Below are 14,690 nucleotides of genomic sequence, written 5' to 3' on the forward strand. Positions count from 1 at the left end.
CCTTGTGATTGACCGGTATCGATGCCGATTTATAGTGCTATCTCACTGAAACATACTGCGGAAGACACCCAGCAGGATAACCCACCCGGTCACATTATACTGACAACGGGCGAACCAGTCGTCCAACACCTAAACTGCTGAGCGTTAAGCAGGAGTAGAAACTATCTTTTTACAGATTCTGGTATGTCTCGGCCAGGGGACAGAACCCAAAGCTTTCCTCACAGGGGCGAACGCTCAACTAAAGGCCAAAAGTGAGGCATTGTCAAAGGAGACATTAGGAAGAAGAAAATTGTTTAAAAAGAATAGACAAGATAAAATTTAGTCGCCTCTTACGATCATGCAATGGGGGCAGCAGATGCAATTCTTACGCCCTACCTGCAGTACCGTAGAAAAGTTATCCCAAAGCAGTGTAGGGATTCATTCTACAATAAATTATTGCGAAAGCCTCAAAGTTCAGATGACACAATAACTAAGATATAAGGAAACAGCAGAAGTATCTTTTTATGAGAAAGTATAATTCTGTGTTTGTCTCTCATATTGCTCAGATCCTCCCAGTCGAAATGACCATCGAAATAAAGTATCATCTATAGCACTCAACATATGTCATTTTCCCCTCTTTATAGTTCATTTTTCACATTCTATTCAAAGAGACAAGGTTATTGTATGAATAGAGACACAATGATCGATAGTACGACACATACATATTATCAACGAAATAACCTTTTCATTTCAGCTCTGAATGAACTATCAAAGAAACCGTATATAAAGGGATTCGACACATGATTTAACAAGAAGAACTGAAATATGAACAGGTACACCTGTCTTTCTATGGATGAGTAATATATCCAGAACTCGTCTGAGTCAAGGTTGATGCACATGTTCACAATAAGTGACGGAACATATGTCACTCCACAAATGGCCGAAATCGTCATAAACATTAGAGAGTATCGATGTGTAGCCCATTTATCCTTTTTCTTCTTCCTCTTCCGTTCACTATCAGGATTTGTTGAACCGGAAGTTCCGACATTTTGGGATGTCGTTGCCTGAGTGTCTACGGTCGAGGTTTCTTCTTGTTTAGAGAATTCCATATCAGCAAGTGACCTTGTATAGTTGTTCACTCGCAACCCGTTTTCCATTAAGCGTTTCTTTTTCATCTGATTGAAGATCCTTCTGCCAATCAACACGTACATGACAGCGATTCCCGATATAAATGAAAGGGCGGTAGCAAACATGCAGTAAAAGTAAATACTTATAGCCAATTCAAAATCCGGACTGACGTTTGTTCTTCTGCCACACCGTGAACCCGTGACCTCTAATATGCCGTTATGGATGGTCGACGTTCCGTAGAAAAAGAGTATTGGAATGTCAATCAACACGGACGAAATCAAAAGCACAATGACAGCAGTTTTTTGCCAACGAATGGTCATTTGCCATCCGAATGGCCGACACACTTTTAAATACCTCTGTATAGCGATTACGAGGATCAGCATACCGGAAGTGTTACTAAGGTTTCGGCCATTAAACCAGGCAATTTTGCAACCCCAATTGTCATAGAATGTCACAGGCAAGATGTTCAGAAGCAGATAAGTGGCTGGACCGGTTACACAGACGCATATATCCAACACAGCAAGGACCATGATAAAGAATCGGTCTTCAAATTTCTTCTTAATCCTGAATTGATAAATTATGATGATAAGAATGTTACCGGCTACTCCGAGAAGTATGTACAGGCCTAAACATACATCCAAACCTATGAAGGAGTAAGCTAACTCTTGATTCCATTTTGACACCGTATATCCATCCGCTTTTCCTGGTTCTACCTGCCCTGTAGCTGATAGCGAGTCGTTATTACCACTCTCGGCTGTACTCAATAAAAGTCCGGCCATGGCGTTAGAAGCATTCATCGCATTCGTGAAAAATGAACTTTTACTAGCGCTCTCCGTTATGAAGGATGGGAGGAAACTAAGCGATGAACGTGAAATGTTATAAGCTGATCTGTATCCTGTAGACACGGACGGGAAATGGCAACTTGAATACCGGATTATATGTCGGTGAAGCGTTTCCGCCCAACAGTTAGCCATGTATTATTTATCATGTATATTGTGTATCAAATGCAGAATTATAAAATGGAACACTTCATACGTTCTGAATTGCGCGATTCTTCACACAATCGGACAAATCAGGAACCACAGTATCACAATCTATCGTTATCTTATTTCAATTTGTTTCCCATGCCTGAATCATACCAACTACATTTAGAGAAGGGAAACGATTCATACTACAATTTAATAGTCATTGACTAACTACTGTACAGTTTTTAAATTTCGCGGTGTTAAAATTTCGCGATTTTGTGAACGGAACTTGTATTGTAGTTGTTACTAGTGTGATATACTATTCAACGCTACAAACAAAAATACAACTCTCTTTCCGACAGTTTGCTTAGAAACATTGGTGAAATGGTAAATATGTTTACAAAATATGTCAATGAATCTTTAAAATGTCTTGGAATAAAGACGAATAAGTAAGTACACATTGTACATAAAAGTACACAAAAAGTTGTATATACAGCTACGAAATACATTGTATTTAAACATATGTATAATAATACATTGTGAAAACACGTTCATGATACAATGTTTATACAATATATACATGTACAAAATACTTTACATGGTACATTGTTAAAAATATACAAAATCCATGATATATACATTTACGCAATACATTGAATTTAAATTTACATAAAGTATTGAATAGACATGTACATAATGTATTATGAAAACACGTACATGATACAAGGTACAGTTTGTCTATGTACAAAATACAATGTACAAAATACAAGTAAGTAGCAGTCCTGTTGATAATACTAGGCTACGTGATGGAACACAGCTGGTCTTTTCACGCAAACCGATCCTCCGCCTCCCTCCTTCCCTTTGATTCTTTATGATATAGGTTCTAACCGTGGTTGTAGTCAATCGTTGTATTCGAGAGAAAATCTAGTGTTTACAGGAGGAATTTTAATAACGTGTGCAAAGCTTGAAAAGTGTCAAGGCTTATACGGGCCAACACAGGGTTACGCTCACGTACGCTCTCTGCACCCCTGGAATATTTCATAGCAAAACATAAGGCACAACGATAGCTGTTTGATTGGTCTCAGATTAAAAAAAAAACCCTGACCAATTGCTAGGCTGACACCTGTACTTTGAAGATTAGAGAGGAGCGACACCCGACTTCAAAGTCAGTCAATGTTTATCGTTACGCGACGGCAAGATCGTTTTGATGTACATCAAAGGATCAAACTAGTCTTCATGTCTCCTCAACAAGGTGGCGACAGTTAATGATCCTTCAATTTTGCTATGACATATTCAGGGATGCAGAGAGCGTAAATGAGCGTATACCCTGGATATCGAGGCTGGGGCCAATACTGCGTTGTCAAAAACATCAGAAAGCAAAGCAGAATTTGACATAAAAATTTGCCACACACCTGACAAAATCCAACTGCTTTTGTAATTGCTGACAATATAATGTCAAGAAACCTCTGACAAAATTGAATTGCTTAAGTGTATTTTGATATGGCTGATATCGGCCATCGTAAAACGTGTTGAAAGTTTATTTCGTTAACGTGCACGTAGACAAAGGGAGGAAACCCAAGCTAAATGTTTCAGCGTGATTGTCGTTAGATCATGGGATGATGAAGTTGAAAACCATGTTGCTCGCTAACATAAATACGAGGTTCCTATTTGTACAATTACATGTAACTATTCATCCTTAGAGGGCGTGTGTCGTGAACGACCTCAAGTTACATGCCATTACATTGATATAATGAGTTATCAATAGTTTCATTTTTTTATTTAATAAGTTTCAATTTTTAAAATCATGTTAGGCATAATGATATTAACTGAAAAAAACATTAAACTCACAAGTACTCGCCGGATGATTGGCTTGTGGAATATAAATTCTCAAAAGATGTCTACAACATCTAAAATCCTGACGAATCAAGTCCGGGAATTGAACAATACACATGTTCCTGTCGTTTTACTTACATAAAACTGTATAACTCTGCATGAGCAATATTAGCCCCATGGGGCCTCTCGTTATTATCTTGCATTTGTTAAATGCATAGGGCATGCAGTGTTTTGAATCCGCTAAATGACATGACACTCTCCAACCACTTAACTCTCATGCCCTACCCATGTTTATACGTGTTACAACTTGTGACTAAGCATGCTATTTGTTCCTGTAATCAATCAACTCTTACATTTGTATATACTTATATTTAATATACAATATCAACGTGAACTAAAATACTCTAGTCGCAGTATTCTACAATTGTAATATGTTATGTGACATACATATACATTCTAGCGACATGTACTTAGTTTTGCTCAGTGACAAGAATATCATATTTAAGTTTTATGTGTCCTTGAAAATGCATTGAATGTATACACAGCATATATAGCGGCAATTACAAGGTCGGAGAGTCAACCATCGAAGTTATACATAGTCTTAAGTAACAGGATATATCTTTTATGAGTAACACTAGTTAGCATGTTGAATTAGCAGTATGAAAGGGGAAAAAAATCGAACTTGCTTTTAACAACGTTGTGTCCATCGATAAATACATTATCATGAGTGTCATTGATACTTTACCATTTGGTTGATTGTTGCTATGAAAATTAGTTTGATATTTTCAGAGGTTTCTGTTAATTTTATTGTGTAATCTGAATTAAAGCATAATACCAATGCTACTACGACTTTAAAAACACAATAGTGTAAATCCGATTTGTTATGGATCTGTTGTGGTTCAGCAATTATAACCTGTAACTTTATGTAAGTTGTTTCGATACTGGATGTATTTCATTTTAACGTACCACTGCACTAGTAATGCTTGCAAAGAAGAGTTCCATTCAGGTTGTATTTACTTCGAGTAGATGAAGCACAAAAGGAGGCTTTCTGGCTTAGTGCATCCTCGATACTCCAGAGGTTACGCTCACGTTTGCTGTCTCCACCCCTGGAAAGTGGCATAGCGAAATTGAAGGAACACGGCTACATGTAGTTATTTGATTGGTCTAAGGTAAAAAAATGTCTAGGCGATCGCTAGAATTATGTCTGTCCTTCCGGTGAAGCGACAACCGACTTCAAAGCTTGTCATTGTTACCGTTACGCGACTGATGGATTCATTTGATGTACATCAAATGAACAAAGTGGTACACAGTGATCCTTCAAATTTACTGTTATATATTCCAGGGGTGCAGACAGTGAAAGTGAGTGAATTCACAAAACAGTGATGAAACAAAAGTGAGTTGATATTATTTCATCATTTGATCGATCTATTATATAAACACCTTTAATACCAATTTCTCCTTTCATCCTGCTAGTTTCCATTACTACATTACTTCTTCATTTATTTCCAATCGTTTGTTGAGTGCGATTAGTAATCTGCCCCAGAATCTCCGACGTCCAGCTTCATCCTTCGGCCACTCGTTGTAGGTGACAGTGTCCAGTATTGACCGTATGGATGATGGTAGAATGCCGACCTCCATTTCCTCCAGAAGAATGACCGTCAACACTCCAGGACCCTCCTGAATCAGGCGTGTTTGTATCAATGTCAGCTCGTATCGACACCACTCACTGTCAAGGAAGGCACGAGACAAGACCAGAATGACATTTCTACTAAGTTGGATATTAGCGGTTATGTTGTCCAGAATAAATCGACCGACATCAAAGTCTCTTGAATGTACACACAATCTACAGTGTGCCTTTTCCTCCAGTTCTGGTATCATTTCCTCCATGACAAAGTGAGTGTCCTCATGGCAGTAGATGACAAAGGCGTCGTACTGATAGTCTGCGTCGTCCTCGATCCTCTGGTAGCCCATCCTATGTAAACCAAGGATATGTAACCAGTACCTCAGGTAGAATCTGTATCTGTAGCCAATGATAACCACGATAGTCGTCACAATAAATGTAAGTGATATTCCAATACAAACGTATTCCAGGAGTTTGTCGACGGGAGAACATTCCAGTTCAGTTGGGTTATAATCACTTACTAGTTTACCATTTAGTTCTGGGGGATACAAGCATTTGTATCGCTTATTATAGACAACATTTGATGTGTTTGTAGATTTCATCCAGTTTAGAAACCACACTAATTCACAAGTGCACGAGAAAGGATTGTCCGAAAAACTGAACTTGGTCAGAGACTGAAGGAAGCTTGATGGAAAAGATGTCTTGTTCACCAGTTTTATATTATTACCTTCCAAAAACAGCTCTCTGATTGAGGTGACATTTTCAAACACTGCCGGGTCATCGTTCCATCCACTTATACGGTTGCCGTTGAGCACTAGTTGTGTTATATTTGGCATTCGTTGAAATAAATTTTTGGGCAGGTCGAATAAATCAGCAGATTGTAGTATAAATCTCCTCAGGTTTCTTAGGTTTCCAAACATTCTGTTTAATTTGTTGGCCTTAGACGGTAGGTAATTATTAGTCAAATCAAGAGTCACAAGTTTAGGTAAAGATTCAAAAACAAATGGACTTGGTTTTTTATCAAACCTGTAATTATTTTGAGTGAAAATCAATTTCTGAAGAGTTGAAGAATTAAACGCATTCGGCTGAACATTGATTAGTCGGTCTCCGACTTTCTTAAGGGAAAGCGATTCTAAGCGCGGAAGATGGGTAAACGTGTTCTTCTTTATTACCCTAAGTGTTGTTTGGTCAAGTATAAGTTTCCATAGAAAATTGAGACATTTGCTAGAAAGCTGGTCTAAACTTAATATTGGATTTGCTGTTAAGTTAATTGAGGTATATCTGCCTGTCTCTACTCCAGAAGGTCCACAGAAAGATGGAATCTCTTGAAGGTGATTAAAGGCTAAATTTAGATGAGTTATTTTGGTGAATTCGAACCCTGTAGAATCAAAATTTGACAATTTATTGTGAGACAAGTCAAGTTCATTCAGAACATGTAAACCTGCGAAATATTGACCTCCAATAACACTTATATCGTTGTTTTCCAGTGACAGTTGTGTTATGGTCGAATGTCGAAATCCTGTGAACATGTCTTTTGGAATATTTACCCAGTTGTTCGATTTGAATATCGCTCTGTCTAAAGCAACAATACGTCTTAAAACATTTGACACAACAGTTGGTTTGAGGTTGACGTTGTCGCTTATCTCTAGAGTAGTAAGATTGGTCAAATCATTGAAAGCATCAGGTTCAATATCTGTTGTATTTGTTCTCACGAAATGTAACCTTGTTATATCATAAATAGTCAAGTTAGATAGAAATTGACGAGTCATATTGAAATAATTGGTCGATCTAAACGTTGCGTGATTTACATACCGTGGTAGCCTAGGTATGTATGCTAACACTGTTCTTTCACCGGTGCATATCGCTGATTTCCTACGGACTTTGCACACACAGAACGGTTGAGGGCACGTAGTTCTGTTGTGTTTTTTCTCAAATCCATCATTCAACGCCTCGGCAAGGATCAACATTTGTACAATAATCGCCAAAACAACCCTCATTTTCATTTCTTCTTTTCTTCCTTTTTCTGAAACAATATAAGTCATTTAATAATTTCATAGTGTAGATTCGAACTAACACACAACAATTTAATTGCCAAAATATTCAGGATAAACTATTGAAATAGTATAGATCCGAACTAACACACTACATTTAATTGCCAAAATATTCTGGATAAACTATTGAAATAGTATAGATTCGAACTAACACACTACATTTAATTGCCAAAATATTCTGGATAAACTATTGAAATAGTATAGATTCGAACTAACACACTACATTTAATTGCCAAAATATTCTAGTTATAACAGGTTAATTCAAAGGTTAGATTTATCGATACTCGTGTATACTTTTCTTTTAGTATTGGATGCTCACGTCATTGATGTTAACCTGCCTTTCAAAAGATAATATAATATCAAAACTAATCATTAGAAACGCACAAGCAAAACGAATATAAAGAACTCATTCTTGACTCTAAAAACAATGTAGTTAGCTAGCAGTAGTGATCTTACATAAGCTTAACGTAAGCTAGAAAAGAATGTAAAGTTATGAAATATGTATAAAAAACATTAAAATATTAAAGTTACATCTAAAACACTTTATAATGATACAAATACACGTTTGGTTATATTTTTCTTATAAGATATGTACAATCGGGCTTTATGTTACTTGCATCAGAATAAATTCCAGCTACATGTGTGAACGGCTATGGCCAAATTCTGGAACCGATAGTCCTCCGACAGATTAGCAATTTTGAGGAACATTCATCTATCGAAATTCGATACGAAGTAAGCCAGCATCTTGTTGAAAATTTGGTACGTCGATGGGGGAAGCAAAACATTTAAAGCACCTTATAACCATTGCATCCATTTACTTATCTTCAGTGGTATTAAAGCTCAATAGAATGAACGTACATCTTTAAGGTGTTTCAAAACATTTGTAAAAATATGACAAAATAATATCAATGTATACGAAACCTTCATAACGTCAAAAATATACCCTTTTGACTCAAGCAGTTGACATCTAAATAAGTATGTTATATAGCTGAAATATCCAAAAGCTGCATAAACGCAACTGTAACTTATATAATAGAATTGTACACTATATTATTGTGTACATAACATTGGTTTCTTGAAACGTAATAGCGTTACTTTAATTATGACGTATAGTATTTAATATTTAGAGATTATCATATGACCATTTTGATATCACACCCCATATCAGCCTGAGAGTCCTGATATCAGCCAGAGGGCTATTATCAGGACTCGAGGGCTGATATGGAGTGTGATATCAAAATGGTCATGTCATAAACTTTTTATCATATGTTTTTTTCCTTTAAAATAAACAAAACATACACAAACAAATCATTTCTTTATTTTATTTACTGATATTCATGAAAATGATAACAAAAACAATGATGTATACTAATAAACAAAACAGTAACAACTATCATAAAAAGTCAACATTTAGAAATTCATAAATTCTTACAAAATAACATGGTTATTAAAAGTTTTAACAATATAACACAATGGATCTGGTTGGAATTCAATTTAATCACTTTCTGAATCGATCATCAACCCAATACAATTTTCAATATCCATTGGGCATTCCTCACTTAATGATTACGCTACGGTAATACTAACTAGCTTATTGAACTATTTATATTCATTTGAATACTGTACCTACCTAAAGCAAGCGCCCCTCTTTCCATACAGAATTGACACTTCTTCCTTATTTAGTGAATCAGCAGCATTTGGGCGGTTTCCTTTGCCTTGAGTCTTCAAATTCTTCATTTTGGCACTTAGCACATCACGAGAATGTTTGAATTTAATATCGGTCGAAATATTGACGTCGTAGTGTTTCTCCTGTAGGTAACGGTTAATGCTTGATTGCTCAAGTTCAAGGTCAAGTTCTTTGTTACTTTTAGTCGGTTGACTTATCAGTTATAACATATATACAAACAATACAGAGACAACATACAATATGATACACACACACATACACACACGATCGTAGTCAGATTTATCGTTTTTTCTGACGATCATGAAGAACCTGGCCATGTAATCCGCCAACTGAACCGAGTCAATAGACTCTAGAGATCTCCACTCATGTTGAGACATCAGATAATCCGTGAAAATTTTGATGTTGGATTGCGTTTTTCTCGCAGTATTCTTGTTCCTCATGAAAGATGAGGAAATGTATCCTTGTTCCTCCTTGTTCCACGAAAGCTTCGGTATCATTAACTAGCATTATTAAATCGCCCCCCCCCCCCCCTGCATCCATTACACGTTTCGTCTCCTTTTCCAGGATTAATTCATCTAGTTTAACAATCCTTGATGCCAGTTCCTCTAACATCTCCTCGCCAGTACTAGCTATAGACGTCGCCATCGTTGTTTTTGTTTACGCAGACAACACGTGTATCACTAATAAGCAAATCCAAATACGGAAGCGGCGCCATCCGGATATTTGGGTGGGGCTTTGTTAATCAATCTTTAAATTATTTTCCATGAAACGGCATTTATTCCATGCCAACAATTCGTTTGTTTACATTAAAAGCAGACAACAATAAGCGATAACGGCAAAATCCGGAAATTTAGGAGGGGGTGTGATATCCCTTTTTTAGGGGGTGTGATATCACTTTCAAGGGGAGTGATATCACTCTAAGGGGTGTGATATCACCCGGGCTGATATCAACTTGTGGAAATTTTAGACTTATCACATATACAAAAAGGGTGTTATTATTAGTAAGCATATGATAAAGTAAAATTAATGACGTTGATCACATTATCGTGACGTGTTGTAGTTTTGTATGTAAATCATTTCTATGGTAAAAAGTATAAATAATAAATTCAAAACTTACTGATTTAAAACAATTATGACGCAAGCTCTATTAACTGTCAAATGTTTAGCCCGTTTTTATTCCGGATGGCAATGCACAAGATTCTTAACGAGGGACGGAAACGAAGCACCCGGGGAACCTACGTGGTTGGGCAGGTGGCCCCGTATCTTTTCCCGTCATATAGGGTTATCACACGTTGACCGTCTTGGTGAAAGACCTGTGCATTATCTACTAACACAGTTATATTACAGACACGTACAAACACACTGCCTCGTGTGTTTATATTTTATTCTACTTTATAACGCTGACAGTAAAGCTCAAAAACAAAACTTAAGATAGATGAAGAATAACAAACGAAATGTAACGCTTTTTTTCTCTAGAGTGATTGTAGAAATCTAACGGGTCAATCCCGTACTGACGGGTCATGTGATGCTGTACAACGTTTATTTGTTCTCTCTGCATTTCTAAGCAACACTGTTCTTAGTCTTGAAAACGGTTATTTAAAGATCAGAAGGGTGGCACCAACCGCATATATCAAGTGTGAAGTTGGTAAAGCAGATAATGGTGGTCAGGTTGCGTAGTGGATAGTGCACTCGCCTTTCACTAAGGCGGCAGGGGTTCTATTCCCCGATCGGACGTGAAATGGTATGGGTTCACCTGCCCGACCAGGTGGGTTTTCGCTAGATATTCCGGTAACCCCCATCATCAATACCCCCAGCTCGGGCAAACAAGAGTGATTTATATAAGTTGTTATAACATGTTACATAATTGTTGTAATCTAAGTTAACTTTATATTATAAAGCTATGCCGGGTACTTTGTCATAACTCTAACTAGCCCATGCTGTAAGCAAAACTTCCTGTTATTAAATATTACTATCGGACGAATACTGTGTTAAATCACACGCACTTACTCCCTGAAGTAAATAATTAATAATAACAATTCGAGGTTCTTATATACCGCTTTATCACAACCTACATGTAGTTTGTAAATCGTCTCAAAGCGGTTCACAAATTATTATCCGTGGTTATAGGGCTTTAGCAACCAGACACTATATTATCAATTCCTTGGGGAGCATAAAGCTGGTGCTGCCATTTCGGCACTCACAGCTAGCATTCAACAATTCTAGCACTACCAAACCACGAACTCATTTACAGCTAAGTAGACTGAAACAATCAGTGTAAGGTATCTTGCTCAAGGATACATCACAGTGCCGTGATGTGAGTCGAACCCGTAACCCTTCTGTCACCCCGTCCTACCACTACATTACCGTGTTTTTCCAATAAACGAACTCATATAGTTACTTTAGTGAGATTGTGTGTGACATAGTCAAACTGTGTGTGAAATAGCTATGATTATCATACAATGAAGAAGAATTTATCTGTTATTTTACTTACCTATTTTCGGTGTCGTTGACAGCTCTGTCTAATGTATATGCAGATAACTCAGTCGTTTCTTCTTATTAGATGTTTAGTACATTATAACTGAAACCGGAATAGGAAAGTACAAATGAATGATGATTAATTTATTAAGGAAATTTACCTATGTACCTAATTGCGCACATTTGCACCCCTTTCAGAAAAGAGTATGGCAGTCGTTATTTAGAATTAATTATAAATTATTTAGTTGAAGAGCCCACACGAGAGTATCAGATTACAGGTGCAGGTAACCCTGTATGAATTCAAAGATTTTACTTGAATAAGCACTACATTTCTATATTCCGTGTGGATAAGATGAAGTATGTCTTTAACAACATTTAAGATAACAGTAGAAAAATACATTTCTATATTCTATGTGGATGAATTGTATCTACAACAACAACAACAACAACAACAACAACAACAACAACAACAACAACAACAACAACAACAACAACAACAACAACAACAACAACATTTAAGTTAACACAAGAATACATGCATACAAATGTATATATATTCTATGAGGTGTGAGGTCCAGAATTTTTCTAACAACTTTTCACGCTTTATGGCATACATTGTAGCAGCATATTTAGGATCAACGCAAGTTCTTAATTTTATTTGAATCTTATCAGTGATGTATTGGGAAGTATTCTTCAGGAAATATTTCTTATTTTATTACAGCTCACTTACATATTTTGAAATATTTACCGAATTCTTCCTTATAGCTAGAACACATTAGAGTGCGTTTCAGGTAGTTACAATAAAGATGTAGCCTAACAGAGTTTTAGTCATAAAAGAGGAAGTTTTTTTTAGCGAACACGTAAGATTATTGTTATGATGATAATGCCTTAACATAATTACCGTTCAATTATCTATCGCAGAAATATGAAAACAAATATATGTTAAAAAAATATTACCAAAAATAAAAGTTAAATTTAGCATACATGTTTAAATATTTGACATTCTGTTTATAAAACGAAAAATCATGTGGCCGAACAGGAAATATATATTTCCTTATTTGTTTAGTGTCGACCCTGTACATATTATTATCAAATATGTCCTGTCTGGTTTCTTTAATGATTGCCGACGTTTAGTTAAAATTATACTGACAAGGCCATAGAATTTAACTAATCATTGCCGTAAAACCTCAGCACACGGTGGTGGTTGTACTAATAGTTTAAACGGAAATAGGAAGTACATTCCTAGTTGAAAATTCAACGTAGGGAGACAGTATCACAATAATGTTTAATATCAAACTGATGAATATTGTATATTTATTATTGACAGAACTGTGTGTTCTCTCAATATTAAAGTATTTCAAAGCAATCCAGGCTTTTTTTAATTTTTTTTTTATCAATGGGTCACATGTGTCCATTTTTCTGTACTTCAAAAAATTAAACCAGCTACCTACTACTGTTAAGTTTTTCAAGAAAGATAACTCTTACATTCAATTACTATTTGTATATGGTTTTATTATAAAATGTCAATTTTTAATCGTTTATAGATAATTAATTTTATACAATTTTCAGCATTTATGAAATTGATATACATTATGCAATACTTATCTATGTCAGTATCATTTTTATTGACATTATTCTGCAAAAAATTGTCTCTCATTTTTTTTTCAAAATTTACTCCTTTTTACATAAATTTCCATTTAAAATCCTTAAAATTCTGACATTTTTTATTTTTTTTTGCAGCAGAAAATTTTCTTCTTCAAAAGCAATATAACAATATAACAATCCTATTACCTTAACCTTTAATATGTAAATGTAAGGTTTGATAAATACATCAATGTTCATGTATTCGTTTTAGTAATTATTTTATCATGTCATGTTCACCAACTTCCTTTATGTGAACTTCAATAGCATAACAGGAGGCTCAAGAACAGTTTGTTATATATAATCTTAAGTGCAAATATGTTGTAACGCGGGACGAGCGTCGGTAGAGATAATTATAGAAATGAACAAAACAAACTAATAAGTTACACAAATACAAACAATTTATTTACAATAAGCACAAGCACATTTCATTAAACATTTCTATCATCTCTCTAGCATCCACTCATTCACCTACATGCATTTACATATTTTCACACATTGATATCCATACAAAAGTTCACAACTCCAAATAAGCCAGCTAATTGCATGATACCAGTCAATGTTCCTTGTTTGAATACTATGGCGGTTCCTGTGCTGTCTGTTACTGTCTACTGAATGACACAATGGACAGATAGTCCTCTCCTGGGTGACAACAGTCTCAGTATGTGTGACACCGCTGACTAACCGTAGCCTTTACTGACGGTGGAAATATATGATGCGCGCTATGCGCTTCTCTCGAACCCTAGTGTCCACTACGAGTTCCCTAACTATACAGCTCTGGCTAACCCCTTGAGTGACCGTGACTTGCCAGCTGTGGATGACCTGTGGCTGACCTTGACCCTTCTCATGGGAAGGTCCTGATGCCCCGTTCGCTGGTATCCACTGCAATATACATACTTATAAACCAATAAAGTATTTCCAAAAACATATTCATACAATTTAGCCTACATGCACGTGCTGTACTGTGGTAATCGCTCACTACCCTAGCGTCACGCATGACCGGACCGCACTATCCTATACGGCTAAATAGACGTTAACCGGACAATATTAGGACATAAAGATGGAAAAATAGAGTTACATAAAGCTTAATACTAATAGTACTTACCACAGTCTGTAACTTGTGCCTGTAACTACTGAGGTGAGTACTAAAACCCATGACAGGAAGCTATGGCGCGTCCGCACATGTTTACCTGTGTCCTGAGCTCGTGCACTTCCGCTCCCTACCTATTTACTTACCGTAACGTCCGTCAACTGACCACGTGCTTCATAATAACAATAACACTGGACATTCACATATATATACGATCAAC

The 14,690-nt window shown here is 36.2% G+C and overlaps 2 protein-coding genes across 3 annotated transcripts; both read right to left on the minus strand.

Moving 5' to 3' along the window:
• Positions 1-707: 707 nt before the first annotated feature.
• Positions 708-1,904, minus strand: LOC110454814 (beta-2 adrenergic receptor-like). The gene has a single exon (XM_021504533.1). It carries the CDS (start codon positions 1,902-1,904, stop codon positions 708-710), a length of 1,197 nt encoding a protein of 398 aa, XP_021360208.1.
• Positions 1,905-2,731: 827 nt separating this feature from the next.
• Positions 2,732-14,580, minus strand: LOC110454863 (toll-like receptor 13). Of its 2 annotated transcripts, XM_021504614.1 has the most exons (3): positions 14,486-14,580; positions 11,756-11,842; positions 2,732-7,549 (listed from the first exon to the last, which is right to left on the minus strand). In XM_021504614.1, exon 3 carries the CDS (start codon positions 7,527-7,529, stop codon positions 5,388-5,390), a length of 2,142 nt encoding a protein of 713 aa, XP_021360289.1. In that variant the 5' UTR covers positions 7,530-7,549; positions 11,756-11,842; positions 14,486-14,580; the 3' UTR covers positions 2,732-5,387. The 2 variants fall into 2 exon arrangements, with proteins under 2 accessions (XP_021360289.1, XP_021360288.1); XM_021504613.1 differs by lacking the exons at positions 11,756-11,842; positions 14,486-14,580 and adding an exon at positions 9,208-10,040 and having other exon boundaries at positions 2,733-7,549.
• Positions 14,581-14,690: the final 110 nt, after the last annotated feature.

This window comes from Mizuhopecten yessoensis, unplaced genomic scaffold (assembly GCF_002113885.1).
Source record: "Mizuhopecten yessoensis strain PY_sf001 unplaced genomic scaffold, ASM211388v2 scaffold8071, whole genome shotgun sequence".
NCBI lineage: Eukaryota > Metazoa > Mollusca > Bivalvia > Pectinida > Pectinidae > Mizuhopecten > Mizuhopecten yessoensis.

Coding starts and splice junctions, on each gene's coding strand:
- LOC110454814 (XM_021504533.1), bottom strand. CDS start 1,904: ATGAATGCTTCTAACGCCATGGCCGGACTTTTATTGAGTACAGCCGAG.
- LOC110454863 (XM_021504613.1), bottom strand. CDS start 9,232: ATGGAAAGAGGGGCGCTTGCTTTAG. Junction 7,550..9,207: donor AAGAGGGGCGCTTGCTTTAG/GTAGGTACAGTA, acceptor ATATTGTTTCAG/AAAAAGGAAGAAAAGAAGAA.